The 20,802-nt window shown below is 56.8% G+C and overlaps 2 protein-coding genes across 2 annotated transcripts; both read left to right on the top strand.

Annotated features, from left to right (window-relative positions):
* The first annotated feature begins 663 nt into the window (after nt 1-663).
* LOC114682335 (Myb related transcription factor, partner of profilin) lies at nt 664-9,045 on the top strand. The gene is made up of 3 exons (XM_028856175.2): nt 664-770; nt 1,253-2,043; nt 7,943-9,045. The coding sequence occupies exons 2-3, from the start codon at nt 1,527-1,529 to the stop codon at nt 8,611-8,613; spliced, it is 1,188 nt and encodes a 395-aa protein (XP_028712008.1). The 5' UTR covers nt 664-770; nt 1,253-1,526; the 3' UTR covers nt 8,614-9,045.
* A 2,520-nt stretch (nt 9,046-11,565) lies between these two features.
* Nucleotides 11,566-14,334, top strand: Irf2bp1 (interferon regulatory factor 2 binding protein 1). Its single transcript, XM_028856174.2, has one exon. The coding sequence runs from the start codon at nt 11,986-11,988 to the stop codon at nt 13,738-13,740; it is 1,755 nt and encodes a 584-aa protein (XP_028712007.1). The 5' UTR covers nt 11,566-11,985; the 3' UTR covers nt 13,741-14,334.
* The last annotated feature ends 6,468 nt before the right edge of the window (nt 14,335-20,802 follow it).

Genomic DNA, 20,802 nt, shown 5'->3' with positions numbered 1-20,802 from the left:
TGAACTCCCTTTCCCAGGAGGTGACGTCAAAACGTGAACAAGGGGGCCTCCCAGGCGTGATTGGGAGGTTGCTGGGTTGCTATGGTTACCGCCTCTGCATGGGCGGGGAATGTCTCCCGGGTGCCCCGCCTAAATCCGTAGGAGGTAGTTCCGGAGAGATCCTGCGCTGGGGCATGATTGGGCGTGGGCAAGGAGGGTGCTTAACGCCCCCATCCCCACCCACGCAGTTGTCATGGAAACTAAGCTCTACTCTCCTCCCCTTCCTCTAACAAAAAAGAAGACTTTTCGCTTAGCCGAGAGAGTAGGCTAGAGGACTACCCAAAAAGAGGGAACTCCGCTCGGTCCTAGCGCTCACTCTAGCATCTCTCCATCCTCTGCAGCGCCCGCACTAGGACTGAGTCCTGGGTACCACCGCCGGCAAGGTGCCAGCAACACGCATGCGCCCTGTAGGTTTGCACATGCGCAATTGGGCACGAGATGCCCAGGGCACCTAGCGCAATGCTAAGTGTGCGGCTGCGCAGCCGTATCCTTCAGGTGAAGCAAGGCGAGGAGCAGTTCTGCGCTTGCGCCATGCAGAGAGGCTAGGCGCAGAGAACGCAGCCCTGGCTATCAGGGTGTCTGGAGACAGCGTTCGCCCAGCGCGCATGCGCCTTGGCTCTCGATGCTACTGGGGGCGGGGCCCAGAGGGGGAGGGAGAGGTGGGGGGGAGGGAAGAGGCTGCAGAAGCCGAAGCCCTGACCCACCGGCAGGCAGGGGCTGCGGCGGCGCGGGTGAGTGACCCACGGCCCAACTGGGTCCCCATCCTCTGCGATCCATCACTCTTCCTTGAGTCCCAAAGAGCTTCGGGAGGTCCCTCCTCTTATCCAGGACCCCCGTTATCTCTAGCGCTCCCCTTCATTCCAGACAATCACAGCACCCCCATAATCCCTGCAGACCCTCAGCCTTAATATTTTATCGTCTTACCCAGAGGCTCCCCTCTCACCATTATTCCTGGACATCCTCTCTCAGGGACCATAGAACAGACACCCCACTGCCCTGGGAGCCCCTTAGCGCTCCCCTCTAATCTGGATGCCCCCGTCTACTGCATTGCCCGGTTGGCATCACTTCAAAGCCTCATGCGTGTTCGACCCCCGGGGTATCCTCGATTCTCTTTCCTTTTCCTGTTCCCCTGCGCCCCCGTTCTCCTCTAACTCCTGCAGCAGCGACACCCTTTCTTCCTTCCACTTTTGCTCATTTCCCTCCATCCTTCCAGACCGTCCCCCAATACCCATCAACTCCTCCGCGAGGCTTTCGGCCGCCGCGTGAAGCACAAGATGGGCACTGGGCGGGCATCACCTACGAGTAAGCACCTTTGATTGCACTCAGCAGCTCGCCGCTCCCACCACCACTTTTGCACAGGGGACCGGAGGAGCCCGTGTCGGGGCGACACGGGGACACCGAGCCCCCGCCAGCGCTGTTCACCCTTTGCCCGCAGAGCCGGCGCCCCCCATGCGCCAGGCAGCCGATCGGTGGCGTCTGGGGGCGCCATGGCCTCGGCGACCGAGGCGGCGGCGGCGGCGCCGGGCGAAGCGGAGGAGACCACTCGGCTCCGCAAACCGCGGTTCTCCTTCGAGGAGAACCAGATCCTGATCCGGGAGGTGCGCGCCCACTACCCTCAGCTCTACGGCGCGCAGAGCCGTCGGGTGAGCGTGGCCGAGCGGCGGCGTGTGTGGGACAGCATAGCCAGCAAGATCAACGGCATCACCAGCTGGAAGCGCACGGGCCAGGAGGTTCAGAAGCGTTGGAACGACTTCAAGCGCCGCACCAAGGAGAAGCTGGCCCGAGTGCCGCACTCCACGCAGGGCGCGGGGCCCGCTGCCGAGGACGCCTTCTCCGCGGAGGAGGAGACGATTTTCGCCATCCTGGGGCCGGGTGTGGCGGGGCCCGGGTCTGGCGCTGGGGCTGAGGAGTCCCCGGCCGCTGCCTCCTCACAGCCGCAGGCTCCGACCGCTGGTACGCAGCGGTATGTGCTGTCGGAGGACCGCAGGCAGGATCGACGGGCAGGTGAGTCCCAAAGTCACCCCTTTAACAACTGCAAACACTTCTAAAGCCTGCTGTACGCAGTTCACGCCCAGATCCTTCGGGTGTGTTCGTCACCTTCTCTTAAAAACGGTGGGAGGTGGGTGCTGTCAACCCCGTTTCAGAGCTAGGGCGTTAAGGTCAGAGAAAAGGATATGATTTAGACGTGGTGGCAATGGGCCTAATTCTAGCACTTGGGAGGTGAAGGCTGAAGAAAAAATTTCAAGGCTAGTCTGTGCTACAGCAGACCTGGTTCAAAAGAAGGGTGAGGAGGGGTCGTCCTGGGGTGCCCAGTTGGTAGAGTGCTTTCCTAGCTTTCAGGGGTTCCTGGGTCGGATCCCCCAGCACTGCAGAGATCCGTGTGGTGGCACATGACTGCAATCCCAATACGCTGAATTTGTTGACAGAAGACCAAGGTTATCTTTGGGTGCGTTGTGAGCTGAAGGCAAATCTGAGCCCCATGAGACCCTCATCTCCCCAAAAATAATGATTTTTAAACGGATGGGCTCTGGTGGTTGGGCAGCCACTTGGTCATTGTCAGAGGTAGGCATGTAAGCAGCCCTCGGAGGCCAGGCTCAAGGGATGTCATCAGCAGCCAGGCAAGATTTCAGTGGGCGGGGCTGGCCTCGCCTCCCAGCTCCGGTGGAGGAAGAGGCAGGAAAAAGATGGGGACCTCATTGCCTGCCGTGGGCTGCAGTGTGAGTTAATTAAGTAGCCGTCTGGGAACGTTCCGGAGACCCTGCCGCAAAACAAGAGCAGAAAGGGCTGGTTACTGCTAGAGTGCCTTGCTAGCATGCACGGGGCTCGAGTTCATTTCTGGCCCGGAAAAGAGAGGAAGAGCGGATAGGAGAGAATTCTGTGCAGGGGAGTGCCTAGAGGCGGAGTCCAGGCTGAGTGTTAACCAACGTGTCACTGGATGGCGTCATCCCAGTGGGTTAGTCCGAGTTCACTTCTGCTCCTGCCAAACACAGATGAAAAAAGTTTCCCCCTCCAAGGGTTTCTGTGAGAACTTAGTAAAGCGTACAGGCCAATTGCTTGCTCCGGTGTCTCTGGAGTGCATGGCTAGCTTGTGATGTAATGGTCAGCCGATTGAGGTCCATACTGCATCTCCACTGTAAATGAAAGACTTGGAGAAGTCTGGTGACTTCCTCAAGGTCGTGCCTGAAGAGCTGCCGTGGAGACGTCTCTCCGCTCAGCCTTCATTCTGGATTTTTTTTTTTCCTTTCAGCAGTCTCTCTTCCTTTCCACAGTGGCATCTTGGGATTGAAGTCAGGTCAGGTTTGCACAGCAGGCATCTTCAGACGCTGAGCCATCTCTCTGGCCCCTTAGCTAGGTATTCATATGATTCAGAGAGGTTCATTTCCCTACCCAAGGTCACACAGCAAGTAAGCAGTGAGATGTTGAACGGTGTCTATGCCCGGCTACTAGTGTAGTCGTTGCCCATTAGCCACTGGGAAATTAACGGGAGGGACAGAAGGCAAGCACATGGGGCTTGTAAGTCGGGGTCAAGAGTTGGAACTCAGGCAGAGGAAATGTGGGAGCCAGGAAACTGCCAAAGACCCAACCTGTGTTCTCAGTTGGAATCAGATTTCTTGCTGTGAAGTGGTCTCGTCAGACCAGGACAGTGATAACAAAGTTTGTCACATGTTTGTGTGTGGTGTGCCTGTGTGTAGGTATGCGTGTTTGCATGCATGCCTGTACATGGAGAAGCCCGAAGTTGATGTCCGGAATTGTCATCTCCTCTCTCACCTTATTCTTTGAGACAGAGTCACTGAATCAAATCCAGAGCTCACTGATGGGGCTGGCCTACCAGCCAGCTTGCTCTGGGGGTTCCTGTCTCCGCTTTCCAAGGCTGCCATGCCAGCCCATCATGTGGACTCCGGGGCTCTAGATTCTGGTCCTGGCATTTCCAATGAATCGTTTCCTGAACTCCAACCTTGCTTTTTTAGAAGTTGTTGGAAGCCACTTTATTCATGAAAAAAAAAACCACTCAGTAAATGTTTATTGGGAGCCTCTTCCTGGGGTAGATGCTGAGATTCGGTGGAGGACAAGACAGATTCCTCTCCCTTAGGGAGCTGGTGTTGTTGGGGAAAACATACCACAAATAGCCACATAATGCCACTAGACAGTAACTATTAACAAGAGAAATGAAGTCTGTTGAGAGGATGTGAAGCCAGGCTCACCTTGAAATCCCAGCACTTGGGAGGTTGAGGAGGGAAGCTCTTGTTTTGAGGCTAGCCTGGGCTGCATAGAGACACCCTGTCTGTACCAAAAAGTTATTCAGAGTTATAGTGTGCTGTATGATGTGGAGAGTCGGGGAGGGCTTTTGGGAGCGGTGAAATCAAGCAGGAACTTGAATTTAGATATATATCCACCAGATGTATTTGTTTTGGCTTTTTGAAACAGGGTTTCTCTGTGTAGCCTTGGCTGTCCTGGGAACTTGCTCTGTAGACCAGGCTGGCCTTGAACTCAACAGCCTTTGCCTCCTGAGTGCTAGGATTATAGGCATATGCCGCAGCGCCCAGTTTAAAACTAGCCTCTTAATGCTGTGTGAATCACCCCAAGCCTGAGGTTGGTTGTTCTACATAGTGAATTCCGGGCCAGCCAGAGCTACAGAGCAACATCCTGTCCCCTGTTTCCCGACACACTCACACACACACACAAAACAAAGAAACACCCCAAAAGCCACCTTTAATCTCAACACTCAGGAGGCAGAGGCAGGCAAATCTCTGAGTTTAAAGCCAGCCTGGTCTACCAAGTGATTTCCAGGACAGCCAGGGCTACACAAAGAAACTCTATTTTGAAAAACAACAAAAAAAGACACCTCCCCACCAATAAATAAATAAATAAATAAATAAATAAAAATGAAAGGAGGACCTGTGAGGTGGCCCAGTGGTTAAAGGTGCTAGTCACCAAGCCTGACAATCTTGAGTTCAATTCCTGGGACTGACATGGTATGCACAACATGGTATGTGTGCCTGAATCCCCACAAATATAAGTAAATGAATAAATATACAATACATCTCTTTAAAAAACTACAAAAAAACAACATGGAAAAGAGGGCTGGGCCAATAGCTCAGTGGTAGAGCCCCTGCCTAGAATCCCTCAGTGAGGACTGGGGTGTGGCTCAGTGATAGAGCTTCTGCCTAGAATCCCCCAGTGAGGGGCTGGGGTGTGGCTCAGTGGTAGAGCCCCTGCCTAGAATCCCCCAGTGAGGGGCTAGGGGGTGGCTCAGTGGTAGAGCCCCTGCCTAGAATCCCCCAGTGAGGGGCTGGGGTGTAGCTCAGTGGTAGAGCCCCTGCCTAGTATGTGTGAGGCCCGGAGTCCCATCCCTGGGCTGGGAAAACGGCAGCTAGCACAAGGAAGCCTTGGCTAGTGGAGCTCACCTGCAATGATTAGATAGACAAAAGACATGGATTCCATGCCCAGGGGTGATGAGTGCTCAGAGAACTCACTTAGGGCTTAAGGCAGAGGAGGAAAGGCCTGGTAGCCACTTTAGATAACAGCGGAGAAATGTCTCTTTGAGATAACACTAGAGCCTGGAGGCCACCACACCGGTTGTCCTAGGATCCTAGGTAGCCACTGGTTTCCTGTCTGCCTCTATAGATAAGCACATTCTAGACATTCCACGTCCTGGAAAGCAGGCAGCATGCAGTTCGTCCTGCCTAGATGCCTTCCTGGAGTCCGGCTGTGTTTTAGTAGTACCCCACAGGGCTGTGATGGTGGAGAAGGGATGGAGGGTGGGCTGGATGAGGGTGGGGAGCTCAGGAGGGAGAAGATAGTGATCAGCCAAGGCCAGGGCTGTGGACTCAGAAGAGTCTGGACGGGGGTTGGATGTAGTCAGGTTTATGTGAAGTGGCATCTGTATGGGGTTAGTCTCTTAAAACAAACAAACAAAAAACCCCAGCCAGGTGTGGAGGTGCAGGCCCGTGGTCTCTGCTACTAAAGGAGACTGAAGTAGATTGGAAGTTCGAGGCCAGTCTGGACCATTAAGCAGAACCCTGTCCCAACATGGGGGGCGGGCGGAGCTGGAGAGATTGATGGCTTAGCAGTTAGGAGAGGGTACTGTTTACAAAGGACACAAGTTCAAGTCCCAGCAGACACTCACAAACACCTGAACTCCAGCCCCGGGGCCTCTGACCTCCAGAGCTTCTGCCCTCACATGCACATACCCACACAGTCACACACGTATACAGAATTAAACTTAAAACCTTAGCTGGGCAGTGGTGGCGCACACCTTTGATCCCAAGGGCTTGGGAGGCAGTGGCAGGTGGATCTCTGAGTTCAAGGCCAGCCTGGTCTACAGAGTTCCAGGATAGCCAGGGCTACACAGAGAAACACTGTCTCAAAAAAAAAAAAAAAAAAAAAAAAAGACTAAATAATAAGTAAAATTACTTTTAAAATCTTAAAAAAAAAAAAAAAAAAAAAAAAAACAGGGCTGGAGAAAAAACTTAGTTGGAAATACTTGCTGCAGAAGTATGAAGTTCTGAGTTCAGTTCCCAGAACCCAGGCTAAAAATGAAATCCTAGCACTGAGGAGGTGGAGACAGGAGGATCCTGGGGCATGTTGGCCAGCCAGCCAAACCAAATCAGCACACTCCTGGTCCGGGAGAGACCCTCCAGTCCACACACACATGCCTGCACACACCCCCTTACACATCCGCGTGCGCACACACAGAATACTACAAATAAAAGGGTGCTGGTGGCATTTAATGGTACAGCACATTGCTAACTTGAATGAAACTCTGGTGCAGCTCTAGGATAGGAAAAGAAGAATGGGGAAGGAAGGCGTTATTTTAGCCCCAGCAGCTGGGGAAAAGGATGGAGGAGGGGATGGATGTGGGAAGAAGTATGGGGGTGGGGGTGTGGCTCAGGAGCTCAGTTCAGTAGTGAGTTTGGGGTGCCATCAGGCAATGCACAGACTGTGAGACCCCCCCACTGGAGACACTCAAGAGCCCAAGGCTCCAGCTCAGTGAACAGGTTCAGGTCACCCGGGACCATAGTCCTCTCGGCAGACTGTTCAAGTCCAGGAGTGTAAATCAAGTCCCAGAAGTCTGACCAGTGTGCCAGCCACTCTGTCTCTCTCCAGGGACTCCAGCTGAGAGGTGCAGGGGTGAGTGTCCAGATGCTTCTGAGCTTTGGAGAGTCCACAGAGCCTCTTGCTATCTAGGGGGACAGCAGGACTTTCAAGGCTTTTGTCCTCTAAACCTGGCCACTAGATTTAATCCATTGATCCCTCTGCATTCAGAGACTGATGTCACCGGCCTCTGTTCTCCGAAATGCTCTAACTTTGGTGCTGTTACTACGGTTTGTTTGTTTTTTGGGTTTTTTGTTTTGTTTTTTTGAGATAGGGTCTCTCTATATGTCCCAAGTTAAGCTCCAACCAATCCTCCGACTTCACACTTCAGAATACAAGTATTCCAAGCAAGAGCCTCTATAGCTGTCCAGATTTTAGCGCGCGCGCGTGTGTATTGGGGTGGGAGAGGTCTTAGGGTGTTCTGTCATTGTTTTGCTGTTAAGGGGGTGGGTATGGTCTAATACAATCCACACTGGCCTTAAACTGTGTGTGTAGTGTTTGCAGGCCTTCAACTTCTCAGTCTCTGTCCTGCTTTGGCTTCCTAAGTGCTGGGGTTAACAGGCCTGTGCCAGCATGTCCAAAAAGCAAAGTCGAGCCCAATGTGGTAGAGCCCACTTGTAATACCTGCGCTTAGAACTGAAGCAAGAGGGTTGGTTAGGAGTTTCAGGCTAGCCTGCATGGGATGGAGAGACCCTGTTTCAACGTTGGAGGATGGACTGAGAGATTGCTCGGGGGCCAGGAAGCCAGAATGGGAAATGAAGCCTCGCAGGCTCATTGTAACTTACCCCAGGTCTCTCTCTCTTTACAGATACCCCAGCCCCCAGCAAAGGGGGCTCCAGCAGCCCAGAGTCCTGGGCCCGACCCTCGTGCAAGTCCCCGGAAGCCAAGGAGCGTGAGTCCCCGTCCCCTGCAGCCATGCAGCCTGTCCAGCTGCCCCGCCTGGCCTTGTCTCCACCGCTCCCTGCCCCTCCACCGCCACCCACGCCGCTGGCCCAAGTGGCATCCTCATCCCCTAGTCCACCTCCTCCTCCTCGGCCCACCTCAGCCCCAGAACAGTCCCTGGACTTCCTGCGGGCTCAGCAGGAGACTGCCAATGCCATCAGGGAGCTGGCTGGCACCCTTCGGCAGGGACTGGCCAAACTGAGTGAGGCCCTCAGCACCCTGTTACCCCTTCTGCCGGGAACCCCAGCTGACCCGCTGCCTCCGCCCCCACCGCCACCTCCGCCCCCACCTCCCAAGCCAGCCCTGCCGCCACCTGCCCCCAAGGTGGATGTTGCCCAAGAGCCTGTGTCCGTGGTAGCTGCTGTCGTGGATGGGGCCGTAGTGGCAGCTAGGGGGGTGATCATGGCCCCTAGGAGCGAGGAAGGGGTGCCCAAACCACCCCCAGCTCCACCGCTTCCCCTCCACGACTCGCCACCACACAAAAGGAAGAAAGGCTTCCCTACACGGAAGAGGCGGGGCCGCTGGAAGTCTCCGTGAAATCTACTCCTGTCCACGCTCCTGCCTGCAACCCTCTCCCTGCTTGGCGCAGTCGAGGAGGAAGATGCTCTTTGCCTATCCCAGCTGTACCCTGGCTTTCTGCTCTAGGGAAGTGAGCACCCCACTTCCTGTGCTAGTTAGTGCCTGATTCTGTGGATGGGACACCCTCAGCTCCCTGTCTCTGGTACAGTGGTGTCTGCCTGACTGCCTCCTGTAACCCCAACTTCTAAGCCATCCATTTTATGTTGTTATATTGCCTCTTGTGGGGTGGGAGAGGACCTCCTGGCTCTGCGACATGCCCCTTTGCCTCATAGTTGCTGTTCTTGAAGAGAAGCCTCGCATGGGGGCCTCCCCACTCCCCCAGCCCAGGCTTGGGAAGGGTGGGGGAGTTTGCTAGACAAATCAGAATGTAGAAAGCGGAGGACTTCAGGGAGGGGGGGCGGGATTCTTGACTGGGGAGGTGTGGGCGGGGGCCTCTGCCTCCCATTGCTGCGTGCGAGCATGTCTGACCTCCAGAGCTCGGCCCCCCTTTTCTCCTCAGTGCTGACAAGATGTCAATAAACTTATTTTCTTACAATTAACTTGAGGCTCCGAGAGGCCTTGGGAGTACAGCGTTTGGGACTGCTTCATCCTCTCCTGGAAGGCCCTACCCTCCCAGAGGCCACACCTCCCGAATTTGCCTCTCTCAAAGCCTTAACTAACCCTGGTGTGGAAGCCCAGAGTGAAGGTTGTGATCCCAGCTACTCAAGGTGGCTGAGGGCAAGAAATCTTGAGTTTGAGGCCAGCCTAGACAACATAACGAAACCCTGTATTAAACACACACACACACACACTAGATTTAGAGTCCATGTGGGCCTGTGTTAAGAGAGCAGTTTGATAAAGGAACTTGGGTGGGTAACTTGGGTAAGGACAGTAAATTGCTTGAGGGTCAGACTCCCAAGAAATATACAGAATAAAATACAGGGTTTTATTAAGCGGTTTTTAAGAATTTTTAGCAGGAGATCCTGGCTCACACATGCAATTCCAGTAACAGGGAGGCTGACACAGGATTGCCCGTGAGTTCAAGGCTGGTCTGTTTGGGTTTGGTTTGGTTTTTGGAGACAAGGTTTCTCTACGTGACCCTGGCTGTGAGCCTTGAACTCCCTCTGTAGACTCTCTCTGTGGCCTCGAACTCACAGAGATCCACCTGCCTCTGCCTCCGGAATACTGCAATTAAATGAGTGCACCACCACCGCCTGGCCTGCAAAGCATGTTTTAAGGGGGGAAAAAAATCCAGCCATGGTTATGTATTTTTGAAATCTCAGCCCTAAGGAGGTTGCGGCAGAAGGACCCAATGCTTCACGCCAGCCTGGGCCACGTAGTAAGACCCAGTCTCAAAACACAAAATACGGGTTGATAGTACATCCTCGCGGCAGAGCACTTAGCATAAGGCCCTGGATTCCATCCCAGCACCAAGAATAAGCAAGCGAAAGTAAATAAACAGTAGTACACGAAACCAATGGTTGTGAACATAGTATCTCCTAGGAAACGACAAAAATAGGCAATTCGTTTAAGGGAGAAAAGTGTTAAAATAGTAGTGCAGGTGGTAGGTAAAATTGTGACGCTGAATTTGCAGAAAGCCAGGGCTGCTGTGACAACCCTGAAGGGGGTGGGGGGTGGGAAAGCAGGCAGCCTCCAGAGTGCAAACCCAGATGAATGCAAACCGACGGGACATTCAGGTATTTGGGGGGAGCATCGGCGGGGACCCAGGCCGAGTGAAGGGAAAAGGCTGATGTGAGCTAAGACCCGACGACATACATCGCTTCTCCCCCATAATCTGGGAGAGAAAACATGGGGTACCCATAGGCAGACTGGGCCCACCAGCTCATTGGGCATTTGAGCGTCTGGCGCTGCCCTCCCGAGCAACCTGCGCCTGGCTCCCTCAATCCAAATCCGAGAGCAAAAGAGCCCCCGCACCCCTACGCAAAGAAAGAAAGAATGAAGGGGGGGAAAAAAAATTCTCTAGCGAAGCAAGGAAGGGGGGGGCAAGAATCTGGAAGGCCTCCCCCAGTCTCGCAGAGGAAGTGCGTCATTTCGTCCGTCTCGCAGAGCATTTTGGGAATTGTAGTGTGATTGGGGGGGCGCTGAGAAGCCGACTGTGTTACCCTTTGGAGACCAAAGCGCGTGCACAGTGGGAGCAGAATGGGCAGGCGCTCGGTGCACCTCCTGTAACAGACGAGGCCCTGGCTCTGCAGCTTTCAGTCCTCTCTGTCCTCATCCTGTTGCCCGTGGGCCTGCCTTGAGGCTAGTACCTAAGGGCTCCGGGGGAGGATGAAGTGCCAAGTAGACACCCCTCTCCAAGACAGTTGCCTGCTTGCCTCCCGTCCCCTTGCAATCATCCAATCAGAACCTCTCCGCCCCATCTCAAAAAGCTGCTGCCTCCCTAACCCGTCATTGGCCCTTCTTGAAGGGGCGGGATTCTCAGAGAGGGCAAGACTGTTCTCTAAAACTGCTCAGCAAATCAGAGCATGTATGCTTTGCCGGATTCTGGGCATGGTGTCTCAGGACTGTAATCCCAGCACTAGGGAGTCTGGAGCAGGAGGATTGCAGCAAGTCTGAAGCCAGCCTAGGCCACAAAGGCTAGCCTTCTAGGCCAGCCTAAGCTAAAGAATACATCCAGGTCTCAAAAAAGAAGGGGCAACAGTGGCATGCCCAGAACTCGTCCGCCCCAAGCGTTTGTGAACCCATGATCCGTTCCCCTGGACCCCGTGGGCGAACCCCGACTGATCACGGCGAGGCCCGGCGAAGACCGAAGCACGCGCAGAGGCCCGCGCGCGCGCCCACTCTTCCCGCCACTGCTTTCTGCCCAGTCAGTCCCCTTTAAGAAGCAGCCCCGGCGGGACTACATTTCCCAGAAGGCTTTGCCCGCGCGTTATGTAACTTTCCCTGCGAAGCGGCCTCTGGGGCAGAAGAAGGAGGTGGAGGCGGCCGTTGCAGCGGCGGCGGCGGCGGCGGCGGCGGCGGCGCGAGCGGCGGGAGCCCGGGGCGGCGGCGGAGGCGGCGGCGGCGCCCGAGGCCCCATCGAAGCGCTGGAGCTGTGCACCGCGGCGCACCGCGCGCACCGGACGGGGGCGCCGACGTGCGTGCTCGTGGCTTGCCTTTTCCACGGGAGGCGGGAGTGAGCAGGAGAGGAAAGGAGAGAAGAAAAAAAAAAAAAAAAAAGGCCGAGGGCCCAGGGGGCGGGGAAGGGGGCCGGGCCTGAATCCGGCGGGGAGGCCGAGCCCGAGGCTGGACTGAGTGGCTCGCCGCGCGCCCGTCCCCGGGCCCGGCGGAGCGAACGTGGGCGGCGGGGGCCACCGCGGGGGGCACCGGGGCGGCGCTCCGGGGGGCGCCATGGCGTCCGTGCAAGCGTCCCGCCGCCAGTGGTGCTACCTGTGCGACCTGCCCAAGATGCCGTGGGCCATGGTGTGGGACTTCAGCGAGGCCGTGTGCCGCGGGTGCGTGAATTTCGAGGGCGCGGACCGCATCGAGCTGCTCATCGACGCCGCCCGCCAGCTCAAGCGCAGCCACGTGCTCCCCGAGGGCCGCTCGCCGGGACCCCCGGCCCTCAAGCACCCGACCTCCAAGGACCTGGCCTCCGCGGGCTCGCAGGGCTCCCAGTTGCCACCCCCGCAGGCCCAGGCGCAGCCATCGGGGACCGGAGGGAGCGTCTCGGGCCCGGACCGCTATGACAGGGCCACTTCATCCACCCGCCTGGCGCTGCCTTCGCCGGCTTTGGAGTACACCCTGGGGTCCCGGCTGGCCAACGGGCTGGGCCGCGAGGAGGCCGTGGCAGAAGGGGCGCGCAGGGCTTTGCTTGGCTCCATCCCCAGCCTGATGCCCCCCGGGCTGCTGGCAGCTGCAGTGTCTGGCCTCGGAGGCCGAGCCCTGACGCTGGCACCTGGCTTAAGCCCCGCTCGTCCCCTGTTCGGCTCCGATTTCGAGAAGGAGAAGCAGCAGAGGAATGCGGACTGCTTGGCAGAACTGAACGAGGCCATGCGGGGCCGGGCGGAGGAGTGGCACGGGCGTCCCAAGGCTGTGCGCGAGCAGCTACTGGCGCTGTCCGCCTGTGCCCCTTTCAATGTCCGCTTCAAGAAGGACCACGGGCTGGTGGGCAGGGTGTTCGCCTTCGATGCCACCGCCCGCCCTCCCGGCTACGAGTTCGAGCTGAAGCTCTTCACCGAATACCCCTGTGGCTCCGGCAATGTGTACGCGGGGGTCCTTGCGGTCGCCCGCCAGATGTTTCATGATGCCCTGCGAGAGCCGGGCAAGGCCCTGGCCTCATCGGGCTTCAAGTACCTCGAGTACGAACGCCGCCACGGCTCAGGGGAATGGCGCCAGTTGGGAGAGCTGCTTACCGACGGGGTCCGCAGCTTCCGAGAGCCTGCCCCTGCGGAGGCCCTGCCCCAGCAGTACCCAGAACCGGTCCAAGCCGCTCTGTGTGGCCCACCACCGCGAGCCCCGTCCCGGAACCTGGCGCCCACGCCACGCCGGCGCAAGGCATCCCCTGAGCCCGAGGGCGAGTCGGGTGGGAAGATGACTACGGAGGAGCAGCAGCAGCGGCACTGGGTGGCACCGGGTGGCCCGTACTCGACAGACACACCCGGTGTGCCCTCGCCCATCGCTGCCCTCAAGAATGTGGCCGAGGCCCTGGGCCACTCACCCAAGGACCCTGGTGGGGGTGGCGGCCCCGTGCGCACCGGGGGCGCCAGCCCAGCGGCCTCCTCCACCACCCAACCACCAACCCAGCATCGCTTGGTGGCGCGCAATGGAGAGGCAGAAGTCAGCCCCACGGCCGGTGCTGAAGCTGTCAGCGGGGGTGGTAGCGGCACAGGGGCGACCCCTGGAGCCCCCTTGTGCTGTACCCTGTGCAGAGAGAGGCTGGAAGACACCCACTTCGTGCAGTGTCCCTCGGTACCCGGACACAAGTTCTGCTTTCCTTGCTCCCGAGAGTTCATCAAGGCGCAGGGCCCCGCTGGAGAGGTGTACTGCCCCAGTGGAGACAAGTGTCCGCTGGTGGGTTCCTCGGTCCCCTGGGCCTTCATGCAGGGCGAGATCGCTACCATCCTTGCTGGAGACATCAAGGTCAAGAAAGAAAGGGACCCCTAGACCGCCAGTGCCACCAGGCTCCTCCCCCCTCCCCCTTGACCACCCACCGCAGCTGCGGATAAATTATTCCCTACCCCACCCGACCCAGTACCACCCTAACCTGTGTATATATCCTTTTCCCCGTCCGGATGGATCCCCTGGGGTAGATACATTGTGGGTGGGGGGAGAGCTTGTGGCCCCTGTCAGAGCTGGTGTTTGGAGTTCCTGGGCCCCTCCGATTTCCTTCTCCTTTCTTGGCTTGGCTTTTCTGCTGTTGGTAGTTGGGGGAGAGGTACCCCACTTGTCCTTGAGAAGGGACCTCCTGAGGACTCGCTCTTTATAAACGAAGCAAAAGCATTTTATTGTCCCCTCTCCCACCCTCTTCCTCCAATAAACCTAAAGATGGGTTGGTTTTTTTTTTCCCCCCCTCCCCTTGGTCCCTTTAGTTGTGTGAGATGTCGCGCCCCCTTCAGGACTGGACGTGTCCTGCGCGAGAGAGGACTTCTACGATGTGACCACTAGGTGGCGCCCTTTGTCCAGCGTGCGGCTGTTTGTAGTGTACGTTTGCTGTGCTCTTATTAAAAGGTGTAGTCGAGGTCGGTTTTGCAGACGATGGAACTGTGGTTGACATGGTTTGACTCCTGCTTGGGGACCACAGACAAGCCGGGGAACAGGGACGCGCTATAGCTGGCCGATACGCTAAACGTGGAGACCATCAGAGGGAGAGGGAGCGGGGAGGCTTCCTAGGGCAGTTTATTTGAAGGTATATTTCTAAGGGAACTGCCCACGGAAAAAGTAAGTCTTACCTTCCCGGTAAACAGAATACGTGGAAGGGTATGATTTCTTGCTTCAGATGGTGCCCGAGGGATGGACACACCTGAGAAACCTGAACTGGGCGTACGTCCTTCATAAGGGAACAGTGGCGGCCACCTCAGAACACCCCAGGAGCTAAGTGAAAGGCTTCCACCCGCCGCGGCTGCTTCTGATGTGTGCGCGGCCTTGTCCCGCACCTGTCCTGGGTGACTGATCATTAACCAGGATTTCCTGCTCACTGGCGTCACGGGGCGGGGTCTAGGGCCTAGGTAGATTGTGGCAAAACAGGGGTTAAAAAGAGGGGGCGGCACCAGGAGTCCTGCCGGGTTCCTACTGCGACCCTGACTTGGAGTTTACAGGAAGGGTTGGAGTGCTGAACCAAAGGGACAGTGGATGGGATGCGCAGTGAGTCAGGGCAGGGCTGTGTCCTGCTGCTGCACACTGCTCATCTCTGAGACCCAAGGGTGCTCCCGATCTCCCTCGCTGGTGCTCCCTAACCTGAAGAATCGTCAGATGCCCTTCTGTGTACTGCCTGGGTGCCCCACATTCACCCGGAGACAAACCGCCCCGGGTATCTGCATATCCTGAGTCTTGGACTCGGGTTCCGTCCTCCCCACATCAGGGGGGAGCATCAAGGGCTCAGGGTTCCGTCCTCCCCACATCAGGGGGGAGCATCAAGTGCTCAGGCAACCCCGGCACTACCAGCCTGGGGCTCAGGGCAGGGCTGGGAAAACCACCCCTGATTAAATACACCAGGTGATAAGCAGGGGTGGTGCCGGTCGGAGCGCCTCCTTCAGAAGCCTCCCTGATTGATCCAGGGCTGCAGCCCCAAGTAGTGGGGCTTTCACCCTCCCCCTGAGTCCTCAGGGACAGAGGCCTCCCCACACCTGGCCACTCTGCTCCAGGAAGGGCTCACAGCTGTGGAAGACACCTGGTCCTTTAAGAGCAGCTGGTAGGTGGGTGGGGGGCAGGGAGTCACCCCCAGCCTGGCTGCTGTGTATTTTAGATAGAGGTTGAGTTAACTATTAACAGAACAGACAGCCTGACCTGTGTGGGTGTGGGGGCTGGGTCAGTTCCCCTTCCCCCAGTGCCCAGGTGGGGTAAGGGTGGAGGGATTTGGGATTTGTTTGGGGACCAGGGAGAAGACAGAATGAGGAAAATGCTGCAGAAAGATCTAGAAAACTTGTGGGAAACAAGAGGTGAGGAAGACAGGAGCAAGGGGCCTGTTGGTAAGGGCTGGTGGTGTGGCTCAGTGGTGGAGCCCCTGCCTAGAATCCCCCAGTGAGGGGCTGGGGGTGTGGCTCAGTGGTAGAGCCCCTGCCTAGAATCCCCCAGTGAGGGGCTGGGGGTGTGGCTCAGTGGTAGAGCCCCTGCCTAGAATCCCCCAGTGAGGGGCTGGGGGTGTGGCTCAGTGGTAGAGCCCCTGTCTAGAATCCCCCAGTGAGGGGCTGGGGTGTGGCTCAGTGGTAGAGCCCCTGCCTAGAATCCCCCAGTGAGGGGCTGGGGTGTGGCTCAGTGGTAGAGGGATTGCCTAGAATCCCCCAGTGAGGGACTGGGGGTGTGGCTCAGTGGTAGAGCCCCTGCCTAGAATCCCCCAGTGAGGGGCTGGGGTGTGGCTCAGTGGTAGAGGGATTGCCTAAGATCCACCAGTGATGAGTTGGGGGCGTGGCTCGGTGGCACCTGCCTAGAATCCTCCAGCGAGGGGCTGGGAAGCTTTTGCTCAGTGGCAGAGTCTCTGCCTAAGCATCTGGGAGACCATGGGTTCCATCCCAACACCACATTTTTTTTTTTTAATTCATTGAGCCAGAGACATGAGTGGGGAAGAGAACCTCAAACATAAGGTAAAAACGGATTAAAAGAGTGGCGGGGGTGGGGGGTGGCACACACCTTTAATCCCAGCACTTGGGAGACAGAGGCAAGCAGATCTCTGAGTTCAAGGCCAGCCTGGACTTCAGAACTAGTTCCAGGACAGCCAGGGCTACACAGAAACCCTGTCTCAAGAAACCAAAAAGAAAAAGAAAAAAAGGAAACAAGCAAACAAAATGAGGAAAACAGAGAAATGAGTTTAATGGAGAGTTGTCCAGAAAGGCTGAGAAAGGCGGACGCACAGAGATGCCCATAACAGCCTTGGAAGCTGTGAGGATGGGATGGGATGCAGGATGCTACCCATAATCCCAGCACTCGGGATCCTGAGGCACAAATACCAACACAAGTTCTAGGCCAGCCTGGGCTGCATGAGAAGAGTCCCATCTCAGAACGCCAGCAAAGGAGAAGAGAACAAAAAGCAGGTAGCAACACTAAGACCTCAGACTTGCTCAAAATAGGAAGTTTCCAGAAAAAGCCGAAGACCTCTGGATGAAGGACAAGGCCAGGCCTGTCCTGGATCCTTGATTGCCTCCCGACATGGTGAAAACAGTCTGGCTAGTTCTTCCTTAACCGTCCAGCTCAGCTCACTTGTCACCATCCGGGAAGCCTCCCTGTCTCCCAGGCTGCATGAAAGGTCATTTCTGGGTTCCCACAGTCCCCTGGACTCCTTCACCCCAGCCTTGTCCATTTTCACCACCGGACTGTGAGCCCCGAGGGGAAGGCCAGGGCTGCCTTGGTTACCGATACGCCCACAGCATCACCCAGCCCAGGGCACAAATAAACGGGATCCTTACCCTCAGTAAAAAAACATCTCAGCCACCATTGTGTGACAAGTCCTGGGTCAGGCATTGCAGTTTGGAATGAAACAGGACCGTGAATGCAGCTTCTGTCCCCAGAAACTACCATTCAAATGAGAGACACAGACCCTTAAAACATCAGCCCTGGGAGCTTAAGTCACCGGAAAAGACGGGTCAGGCAAAGGGATCGAAGGTTGATATTTTTAGAACAGGTTCATTGAGAAATAAAGGAAAAGAAGGAGCAAGCCTAGAGAAGTCCGTGCGGCTGACATGTGCAAAGGCCCTGAGGTAGTAAGCTGCTTGGTTCCTCACAGAAGCACCCATGAGCCAGAGCAAGTGGACGGACAGGCCGACTCAGAGACCCCCACAAAGGGGGAGGCCACCTAAGGACCGAGGGACAACCAGGGACAATGGATGCAGACAGCAGACAGCAATGTGGTGAAGTCCTATTCTTTCCAGAACCTTCCCCACAAGCCTCCCAGGCCCTGGAAAAAAATAATTCTGGGTCCCCCGTCTGCCTCCCTGTGCCCTGCCCACTCACACCTCGGGCAGAGGAAGCTGGCAAGCCCCACAGGAACCTTTGTGTGTGTGGGGGGGAGGGCGGCAGTGAGTGGGGCGGGTGGCAGGGACGAAGGGAGAGGAGCGCCTGCCGAGCAGGCGGGCGGCGGGCAGTCGCTACACAAAGGCCCCAGTGTCTGCCCCTCCTGCCCCCATGCAGATATAAATAAGATGTGCATATACCTTTTTATATATACCAGCGGGCTGGGGCAGAGGCCGGGGGCCGCTCTGTCCCCACAGGGCCAGGGCACCGCAGAGCCCGCCGCTGTGGCCAAGACTTGAACTAAGGACGGAGAAGCTTCCACGGGGAAGAGCAGCTTGAGAGCCCAGACTCGGAAAGTGACAGAGTAGCCGATTCTGAAGTTGGAGACTAATCCGAGAAACAAACTGGGCCGGCAAGAAGAAAAAGGATGGAGAAGAGGGTTTTGGCAGGGAAAGTCGGAGCCGCGGGGACTCAGGCGAAAGGACGTAGGTACAGAAAGAAAGTAAGAGATTAAAATACTGGGAGCCACGGGTGTGGTGACCTGTAACCCCAGCACCTGGGTAGTGAAGTCAGAAGGAGTGAGTTCCCGGTCCTCCTGGGCTGCAAACGGAGTCTGAGACCAGCCTGGGCTACATATCTCAAACAAACAAAACATCCCCAATCCATTAAAAAAAAAAAAAAAAAAGATAAAGAAAAGTAAAAACCAGGCTAGGCATGCAGTTCCCTTGGCAGAGTGTTCGACTAGTGTGTAAGAAGCTCCGGGTTCAATACCCAACACCTCCTAAGCTGGGCACGGTGGCCCGCGCCCGCAACGCTCCAGCATTATGGCCGTAGAAGGAAGAGGAAGGAGTCCAAGGTTATCCCGGCTACACAGTGAACTAACTCCAGGCCAGCCTAAGCTACATGAGACCCTAGAGGGGTAGTTCTCAACCTGTGAGTCATGACCCCTTTGGGATGGAACCTTTTCACAGGGATCACCTAAAAACATACGCATACCAGATACTTACATTACAATTCATACAATTATGTTACGTTCATTTTTCTTAAGAGACATAGACTCACATGTAGCAAAATTACAGTTCTGAAGTAGCAGCGAAAATAACTTTATGGTTGGCGGTCACCACCACATGAGGAACCGTATTAAAGAGTCTCAGCTTCAGGAAGGTTGAGGACATCTGCTCTAGAGAGAGAAAGACAGACAGACAGAGAGGCAGAGACCAGGCTAAGGCCAAAGCTGGGGGCTGTGGGTGCGGGGAAGCTGGGGGCATGTCAGCGGGCTGTGGTCCAGCTGGGCCGGGTGCAGCTTGAAGGAGCAGAGGTGAGGGAGGGCCCCGGGCCTCCGGATCCTCGTGTTTACCTGAGGCAGGCATGGCAAACAGGCGTCCAGCCTGGACCACAGCAGCCAGGGTAGGCAGGGCCGAGCCGCAGTCCTGGCACCAGCGGACCCGACACGCCCACCTGTGGCCTGAGTGGTGAGTAACACACACACTGGCACCAGGGTAGATGGTGACACATTCGTGGACAGACACAGTGACGCACAGTGACCGATATAGGCAGGTCGGCCGTGACAGGTCTGAAGGACCGGGACCCAGGGGAAGAGAGTGGCAGGTAAAGGCGTTTTTATGGGTAGGCCCTGTGACAGGCACCCAAGAGACAGGCAGAAGCACACACACCAGCATGCTAAAAGACTCGTCACAGAACAACGGAGAAGCCACGTCAAAATGGTACCAAGAAATACAAAGAGCTGTACGACAAACAGGATCTGAACACACACACACACACACACACACACACACACACACACACACACACACGCTCACACACCCAAGAACAACCCACAGCTGGCCTCTGTCTGTGAGGCTTCTGCCATACCCAGTTGAGGCAGGACGTGGAGGGTGTCCTCTAGAACAGTGGAGGTCCAGGGCACTGAGTCTAGGCCAGATGGCCTGCCTAGGACCCCAATCATTAGCTGTCGGACCTTGATCAAGTCAAGACACCTTTCTACCTCAGCTTTTGCCCATAATAAAGTGAGGGGCCCTAGAAAAAAAGGATTATTCAAATGACTCATTACTTGTCAAGTTGTTGTTTTTTTTCTTAAGAGACATAGACTCATATGTAGCCTAGGTTAGCCCCAAACGAGTAACCCTCCTGCCTCTCTACCTCTTTTGAGTGCTGAGAACCACAGGTGTGGGCCACTTCCATGGCCATTATCGCAAAGTGTCCCGTGTTTATAGAGCCCTGCACCCAAGCAGGGACCCCCCACACACCCCCTCCCGCCCCCTAGCCTCAGTTTCCCAGCCCCAGGGCTTTTCCTTAGACTATGTCCCTCCAGCCCCACTACCCAGCCCTCCCCAAGTCCGCATGCCCTCCTGTCCCCATTCCCGACCCATCCCTCATCTCTGGCGTCCCACGTCTGCCGGTGGTACTTTTCCACGTTGGACACCAGCCGGCTGTCCCTGGGGTGGGGGGTCACACCTGCCCACGCCAGGCGAGGCCAGGCGAGCTGGTGGCCACCAGACACCCCGACGGATGGCCCCACCCTCCCCTATGGACCCTACAACAACAGCCCCCTCTCAGGCCACCTGAGGTCCCCAATGGGGCAGCCTGAGGCCCGAGCCTGGGGACAGGAAGCCCCAGGCCTGGCTGCCTTGAAAGCCTCTTTCAACCCGGGCCTCCTCCCGCCGCCACCGACTCCTCCTGCGGAATAATATTTGGGCTGTTGGCCGGGGGGCGGGGGCCAGATCCGGAGGCCGCCGGGGAGAAGCCAGAAACCGCAGGGCTTCCTGCCTCGGGCCGGCGACCCCCAGCCCCCGGGGGGGGGGGGGCCGGGGCCCGGGGAGACTGAGGGCCTTTCTCTCGGCCCCAGTTGTTTTTTCCAGGAACCGGGAGGAATTCCCCAGGACAGCCAGGCTGGTGGGACCGCTGTCAACTGGGAGCCAGCAAGGCAGGGGGCGGGGGGGTGACATGCAGCCCGGGCGGGCGAGGCGGGACTGCGACAGAAATAGAGGGACCCGCCTGCCTGCCAGGCGGCAGGTAGAGGCGGAAACTCTGAACCGGGAGAGGGAG

Source organism: Peromyscus leucopus, chromosome 1 (assembly GCF_004664715.2).
Source record: "Peromyscus leucopus breed LL Stock chromosome 1, UCI_PerLeu_2.1, whole genome shotgun sequence".
Classification (NCBI taxonomy): Eukaryota; Metazoa; Chordata; class Mammalia; order Rodentia; family Cricetidae; genus Peromyscus; species Peromyscus leucopus.
The sequence above is the reverse complement of the archived record's forward strand: the minus strand, read 5'-3'. Positions and strand labels throughout refer to the sequence as shown.